The following is an 8,199-nucleotide window of genomic DNA, read 5'->3' on the forward strand; positions in this document are numbered from 1 at the left end:
TCTTGCTTGTTAACTGCAACACGTTTCTTATCTTGGGGCTCTTTAAAATAAAGTCTGTCACTGTCAACTTAACCTTTATAAACTGTTAAACCTTTCTGACAAGAGACTCTTGATCACTTAAATGAGATTATACTTTTTTAATAAATCTCTTCTGGACAAAACTGTAATATTTTGCTATAGCTTAAATAATGATCCAAACAAAGACTGTAAGTTCAATGAAATTTCACATGTTTATTTTAAAATGAACAAAAAAGCAGATCAAAAATTTCATTAGAGTTTAGGGGCTGCACAGGTTTGGAAAACAAGGGTAAATAGTAGGAGGGAGCACGAGAGACCGAGTAAGGTTGGGAGGAGGATTGGGGGAAGGTGTGGAGACTAAGGGTGTGGCGTAAAGAATACGAGCTGGGTGTAGAGTAGGAAAGAGCACGAGAGAGTGGGTAAGGTAGGGTGGAGGCAGAGGGGTTGAGTTCGGGTGTAGGGACAGGGGGTAAAGGGCAAGAGTCGGAGGGAGGGAGAGGGATGGGAACCAGGCAGAGGTTTGGGTTTAGATCTTCAGTTGCTGTTTTATCTTCCATCTTCTCGTCACTTTTTCTCTCGAGGTTTTCTTCGATCTCCTCTTCTGTCTCCTGCTTTTCCTCCTTTTCTTCCTGCTTTTTCTTGTCCTTTCTTGGTTTGTCCGTTCCCTCCTCTTCTCCCTCGTGGCTTTCCAGTTTTTCCTCATGGGAATTTGTTTCCAGGGTTTCTTCCTGGTGGTCAGCATTGGGTGCAAGCTCCTATGTAGACAGAGTAAAATGTATTTTACTGAACTGTGACTCAGTCTGACAGAAGCTGTTAGGACCAAACATGACATTATGGTAAAGTGAAGTGATAGCGGAGACATCTTACCTGAAGGGCCTTCTTGGATTCATCCAGATTTTCCTGTAATTTCTCAAACAGAAGCTTGTTCTTAATTTGGAGCTCCTCCACTTTTTTCTTCTCCTCTTTCAGGCTCTTCTTGGTTGATTGCCACTTGCTGCTCCAGTGTTGTTCCCTGGTGTTTATCTCCATGTCTTTTATCGTCGATTCATGCAGGAGTTCTACCCAGGCTTTGGTTCGAGCTCTTCTTTTCTTCACACATCTTTGAAGCGCCTCATCCTTGAGTTTGAGCTCTTCTTGGAGGCTACTCACTTCCATTTTGTGAGCATCTTCAAGGACGGCAATCTTCTCCTTTAAAGATGCATTTTCCTCCTTTGCAGTCTTCAACTCCTGAGTGGCAAAATGGAGTGCATCTTTTAATTCTTGCACCGTTTCACTTTCAGCAATCCTGTTAGCTTCCTGCTGCTGTTTCATATCAGCAGCGCTAGTCTGCACTGCCCAAGATGCCTGAATGATAAAAGTCCATAGTTAGAAAAATCAATCAAACAGTGTGATGTGTGGCATTAGAAAACTTTAAGGCGACACAACAAAAAAGCAAAAACTGAGTCTTACAGATGTTATAAAAACACAAATGTTCACAGAGTATTGTTAAAAGTGCTTACAAATGTTTAAGTAATAAAAATGAAAGTTAAACTCCAAAATGTACTCTGCTTCCTGAAGATTATGAAAGCTTTAGACAAATTTTGAGCAAAGAATTCAAAAAAAGCTTTTGCTTGCTCACATGAGAAAAGCTTACCAGATTTTCTGAGACAAATGTTGGGTCCATTTGGGCTCAGGAAACACTGAAGAGTCGCTGTTACACTTGTTTAGCTGTCGATATTTTTCCAAAGCGTTCGTCGAGTCACAGCAAATAGCGAGAGATGCTTGTAGGTTCAGGTTGGTGTTTGGAAATGAAATCTCCAGGTAAAACAAACACTGTGTTTGGAGAATCCTGTTCAAAAATCATCAGGTGATAGTAACAGCACTACCCAGGTGTTACCATGGAGCCGATGTTGTTTTGGTCTCTGTGTTCTTGTTGTTACTGACTGAACTTGAAGCTATTTAGCTATTTACTGTGATTAAAAATTAAAACTAGTTTCAATCAGAAAGGGTCCTTTGGGTGTAGCAACCTTTTCACTTAATCCTGAGGGGACCCCGAGGCTTTCTGTCCTATACCTTTCATTACTTTCACCTCCAGCCTCACCTGAACTGTTTTGAGCCTTAAAATGTGCTGTGCAAAGATCTCCAATCCATGTTTTAAGGTGTCTGTCAGTCAAACGGCCACAAACACACTCGGAACAGTCAGAGAACCAAAATTAACAGGAAGTAACTGAAAATCAATCGCAAACACACTCAAGAAAACACAAACAGACTCAAAACAGCCCTTAAAAAGATCACAAATGGGCTAAATTAATAATAAAATGAATACAAATAAAGTTGTAAATACTGCAAAGATGCTAAAAGCACTGTAAGCCTTTTTTGACGTATAAGAGATTTGAGGCTTTCATAAGTCTCTCCCTTCAGGGGCCCATCGTCTCATAATGGATCGGCGATTAAAGATAATGAGTAGTGAGCTTTGGAGGTGCTGCTGCTCAGTCTGGCAGCCTTTAGACCAGGGGTGGCTAATTTATTCCCCCACAGGGCCTTGTGAGAAACTGGGACTGTTGTGGAGGGCCTCAGCAATAAGCTGAACTCATTCTGCTCAATATTAATTTAATCTCTTATTAAACCACTACCAGTAAGAGAAGATGTTATAATTAGGCCCTAATTGTGGCCCCTTTTTGGGAAAATGAATTGCACATCCATGGTTTGGATGATTGACGCAAAGCAGGAACGAGATGATGATGATTTCTGTTTCTACATTACTGCTGACTGTGAACCAACCACTGGCTGTAGGTTCATGAGACTAGTACAAATAAAGCTTCTAAACACATTTCCAACAACTTTTCCACAGTGTCAGTGTGAGTGTTACTGCATAAATACTAAACTGCACTGTTAGCCTTTGCAGTAATTTCCATAGCTTAGTACTGCAAAATCAACAGTAAAAAACTCTAAAGGATGTTAGCAGTTTAGTACTGTAATTTGCATGTAATTGTGGGAAAATTCCATGAGATTACATTATTTTTACGGTAACTCACCGTACTCATGGAAACAGCTGTAAAATACAGCAAATGTAACAACTTGTGATGTTACTGAGATTATACTATTACACCATCCGGATTTCTGTTGTTTTCTACTGTAGATCTAAGAGTAATTACTTAAATCCTCATTCAGAGTGTATTACCATAAAATGTGATTCACTGTGAAAGTAGTATAACATATAAACTACAGCATAATTTTTAACTTAAGGAGTAAGTTGCAGCCACACTAAAATTTAATTCCTTGAACTGAATGGAACCTCATATATTAATAAATGTATTTGTTAAGTCAAACAATGTGAAACATTAGTAATGCTATTAATTAATAGTATACTTGTAAGGTTAGTATTGTGATAGAGTCGCGTATATTTTAATTATACTCTTGTAGACATTATGACATTATGCTAGTACAATTATGGTGAACAAAAAGTACATCTAAAAGTTAATTTCAAGAATACTGTTATGTACTAAAACGGGGCCAATATAGTCCCAAGAAGCATTATTAGTATACGTACTAGGTAAGGTATACTTGGGAAATATAATTGAAGTATACTTATTTTTTGTATGGCCAGCAACAAATACTAATGGCTACATTTAGAGTAATGTTTAAAAATGACTTAATTTAGCAGGGTGTTCCTTTTTCTCTTCTTATTCTTTCTGGACCTTCATTTGTTTTGTATAAGGTGGTACTTTTTAAGACACCTCTGCCTAACTACAGTGAACTAACCTAATAATATGCTCTGCACATTATCACAGTTTAGCGCGTTGGGTTGTGTTTTTAAAGCAATTGTTACGTTTTTAAAGCTTTTTAATGCGACAGGTGCGATAGCCGACACCACACCTTCACCTGACGTACAACGTGACGTATGACGCACACGTCGGGTATTCACTTTCAAAACAACAATGGGGATAGAAAATATTGCTCGAGTGGTTAATGCTCCTTTCGCTGGTTGCCAACCACCATTAAATAACAACAAGAAGAAAATATTGATCTGCTTCTCTTAGTTTTGCACGTTTAAGCCGCAATTCACACTCAAACAAAGCTGCAAAGCAGGAGAACAACATGACCATCAACTATTCTGTGCCACAGATCCAGTTCGCTGCAGCACAGAGTGATGATGAGACCGTTAACATGTGCAACTTAGAAGTAGTCAGAGGTAACTGGATGTTCAATCGGGTTAAATGCAAGGTTGATTGGATTATATCTGAAGATCGTATGCTATTCGTGATAACTCTGCTAGACTCCAAATTGCTCGTCCATGCGGGAGTATCCCAAAATTAAATGAAACCACTTAACACTTTTTCCCTAAAACGGACTGACATGGGACACATTAAAGTTGGATCAGAACCAGCTAATCAGTCTGAAGGTAAGTGTTTTTTCACTTATTCGAGAGAAGTCCGAAATGCGTTCTTATTACTGTTTGTTTTGACTTTTAAGCTACCGTACCAGGATATTTTCATTCAAATGCTAAGACAAAATGTCAATAGCTATGAATGTGGAGACTCAAAAGACTAGTTAGGTAATAGTTGCCGATGGATTTATGAGACTTGATAGAAACTTGGACGTTTGCAACAGGTGAATCGGTGAACTACCGAGGTTGCGCCCAAATGCTTAAAGCTGTTAGCTGGTCAGTGTTTTCAGGTGTGCTTGTACTACCTGTACTGCGGAGTGCTGACTAAGTCATGTTAAACCCATTAAAGCGTCGAGCTCAAATATCTTTTCGTTTTTGTGCACTGCTCTCTTGTCGGCACACATTTTCTGTTTATTGAAGCCTTTTGTGAATAATTTTGATCATGTAAAACTGGGAATTGGACCCTATTGACAATACTCTTATTTTTTGCATTGCATATGTCATTCAGGAAAGGTAATTGGTCACTGAACTTTTTGCAACTGTGTATTTCTAAATTTTGTGGCTTCAGTGCACGCAAATTTATATTGTTCAGTTTGCATGTTAAAAGCCTGCCAAGCACCCCAAGGCTGATTATGCTTGGTAAGAAGTCATTTATGAAATAGAGCTGATTAGACCATATTAAAATTTCTGTTTGGCACAGAAGCTTTTCGTGGACACAGGTATCCAGTCTCTGTTTTGTTAGCTCAAATTTCTGTAATTTCCTTTATAAACCAAGGTTGTTGGACATGTGTCTCAGTGAATCCAGCAAAGTAACAATATCAAATTTCACATTACATATTACTGATCAACATAGTAATCTAGCTACACCAACAGCAAAATACTGAAGTCAATACTGTAAAGTTTAACAGCAGAACAAACTATAAACTCCAAAATAACCATACAGTTGATTCATCTCCGGTAATTTAACTGGGCTGACTCTTTGTTAGGTGTGTTTAATGGGCAGAATAATTCCCAATTATGTACAATTATAATATGTTAAAACGGACTTATGTACATAAGGCCATTAATAATTAACTGTACATAGCTATTTGCTTTATGACTATCTAGACAGTGTGAAGAAGTGAAGTATTGAAATTATTTTATGTTGCATAATGACAACATGTTGCCCCTATACATTTAAGGACAAAGTTCAATGACCGCCACCTGCTGGATGGTGAGTGCAGAGGGGCGTGTAATTGTTGAGCTGGACAAAGAGAACATCTTTGCTGATGCAATGTCAGTCTTCTTTGGTTCATTCTATGTATTGAACCTGGAATACCAGGAGTCAGCGTGTGCAAGGTTTTTTGTAAGGATAAACCCTGAAGAGGGAACAAAATGTACCTCCAAGGTTGGGACAAGCAGAAAGACTGGGACCACTGTGAAGCGAAAGGTTGTTCACATTAACCCTCATGTCACAACTTTCCTCCAGTGGCTTACTGAATTTGAGTGGAGAACTTCAAATTAGGTAACTGTTTTTGCCATTTTTAGTGAATTTCTTGTATAATTTAAGTGACCAATGTGTTGTTACCTGTGTCTCCACAGATGATCCGTGGCCCATGCTTTCTGGACATTTACACAAGATGAGCAACAATGAAGACAAGCTCTCTTGCCATCTTGCAAGACGCTGTCTCTGTCCAACAGGTTTTTTGAGTGCAACAGTGTTGATTTTTTTCCCTTCTTTTACCCGTTTGTTAAAAATTATTTCAGCTACTTACACTTTAATTGTCACATGTATTGGCTCACCCTACAAATCAATGAACTCAGTCCACAAAGCAAGATCAGGGTTCAGTGCAGGTCAGTCAAGTTCCTTCACACCACACACGCTCATCCATGTCCTTGTGGACCCTGCTTTGTGCATTGATTTGGTGGTGTGAGCCAGTATTTTGGACAAAGTGTATATAAAGGCAGAAGTGTGCGGCTTGATATTATATTCATTACAATTCAGTTTGTTTGTATGGTGCCAACAAAATGAATGCCAAGGCACTTCACATTGTAGGTTTAAGACCCTACAAAATATAACTAAGAAAACCCAACACTTGAGCATATGTTGTCTGCCATGATATGGATATGACATAATATCGTTATTGTTTGTACAACCATCTGAGAAAATAATGGATTACATGGTTTAGTAAAAACAAGTGCTTTCTCAATCAAAATATGTTTTCAGTTCGTTTCAGTTTTTGATTTTGGAAATGTGTATTTCTGCAGAGGAAAATCGGAACTGAAATAAAAAGTGGTGTAAAGCACATGAATTATATTTTGTGTGTGTGTGTCTATCTATCTATCCATCCATCCATCCAGTTTTTTTTTGGAACCCTCCAGTCTCTTACAGTATGTTACTGTTAACTGAAATTACGGTAAATTACGACCTGTTAAACAGTAAATGACCGCCTGTTGGGACACGGTATCCTCTAGCAGAGATGAATATTTTTGGTACTGATGATGCGTGATAACGGTAAGTTACTGGTTAATATATTGCAGTTTATTACCTTGCAGCGGGCTTACAGTGACATACCGTGAATAAACGGTAGTATACCAATTTCTTAATCACAGTATGATGTTACTTTGTTGACGTAATTTACGACATAACGACATAACGGTATCTCACTGGCGACAGTGACGCCAGTGAGATACCGTAAAAAAAGCTACGGTGCGTTACCATAATTTGTCCAAGAGTATTATACCACACCAGCAAAAAACGGTATCATCCTGCAGAACGGTAAGCTACCGTAACATGGCGTCACGGTATGACGCTGGCAACAGTGACGCCAGTATGTTACCGTAAAGTGGAGATGAAAAGTCTAACAGTGTGTGTTTATGACAGTCTAATACAACCACTGTGGGGAGTGAGGCAGACAAACTGATAGTATAATGATCATGAAGATGGAGTGTTTGCATGTGTATATGTGTAAATGGGAAAACTGAGCTATGAAAGCTTAAAAAAACGCTAAGAGGAACAAGGGATGTGGGAGTCTTTTACAGCATCTGCTACTTTCACTACACACACTCACTCACTCTCTCGTTCACTTTCAGCCTCCAAACAAATTTGTTTACTCACCTGCTTCTGTTGGCAGACAGTGCTGACTGCAGCCAGCAAACACTGGAATACAAATAATGCTTAAACGCTTTACCGTCAGTGATTCGGCTTAATCGATGGCACAGGTGTCTGAACATTATTCTTTTGCTTTTAGGCTTGAGCTCATTAATAAAGTGGCAGGTGCACGGTGGCGTCAAAATTCTACAAAAACATACACGATACACGAGCAGACGGGTCATTATAAAAGAGAAAACATTGCAGTTTGATTGGTCCTTTAGTCGAGAAGGATAAATATTTAAAGAACCCGTTTGCAGGGGATTTATTTTAAAAAGGTGCAGTCTGTCACTGTCAGCTTTCATTAGAGCGGAGTAATTATTGTTGGTTTGATCGTGATAATCATAAACACGATCACTACTGAGAACCTCACATACTACATTAGAAGAAAACGCCCAGCCTCATGATCAGACCCGGGGAGTATCAGCTAGCTACTTAGCTTAGCAAGTTGCTAACGGTAGAAAGCTTTAATAAACAGTAATGCAGTATATATTTTCTGGAAATAAACAATAGCAATCTTCTTAACATATTTTTCAAAAAATATTTCTTTTTTTTTGCTTCCAAATAATCTTTTTTTTATTTTAAAAAAAAAGTAAAGTTATGTAAGTTTTCTACTTAAATGTTTTGTTTAACTGGGGTTAAACGTCACGTTTAGCTGCTGTTAATTAGCTCTGTGGACCACGGG

General features: G+C 38.5%; 1 protein-coding gene across 1 annotated transcript; it reads right to left on the bottom strand.

The window, feature by feature from the left end:
- Positions 1-211: 211 nt before the first annotated feature.
- LOC116314143 (shootin-1-like) lies at positions 212-1,854 on the bottom strand. The gene is made up of 3 exons (XM_031732049.2): positions 1,652-1,854; positions 886-1,362; positions 212-773 (listed from the first exon to the last, which is right to left on the bottom strand). Exons 1-3 carry the CDS (start codon positions 1,679-1,681, stop codon positions 237-239), a joined length of 1,044 nt encoding a protein of 347 aa, XP_031587909.2. The 5' UTR covers positions 1,682-1,854; the 3' UTR covers positions 212-236.
- Positions 1,855-8,199: the final 6,345 nt, after the last annotated feature.

Source organism: Oreochromis aureus, linkage group 18, assembly GCF_013358895.1.
Source record: "Oreochromis aureus strain Israel breed Guangdong linkage group 18, ZZ_aureus, whole genome shotgun sequence".
Taxonomy (NCBI): Eukaryota; Metazoa; Chordata; class Actinopteri; order Cichliformes; family Cichlidae; genus Oreochromis; species Oreochromis aureus.

Coding starts and splice junctions, on each gene's coding strand:
- LOC116314143 (XM_031732049.2), bottom strand. CDS start 1,681: ATGGACCCAACATTTGTCTCAGAAAATCTG. Junction 1,363..1,651: donor CATTTGTCTCAGAAAATCTG/GTAAGCTTTTCT, acceptor TTTATCATTCAG/GCATCTTGGGCAGTGCAGAC. Junction 774..885: donor AATCCAAGAAGGCCCTTCAG/GTAAGATGTCTC, acceptor CTGTCTACATAG/GAGCTTGCACCCAATGCTGA.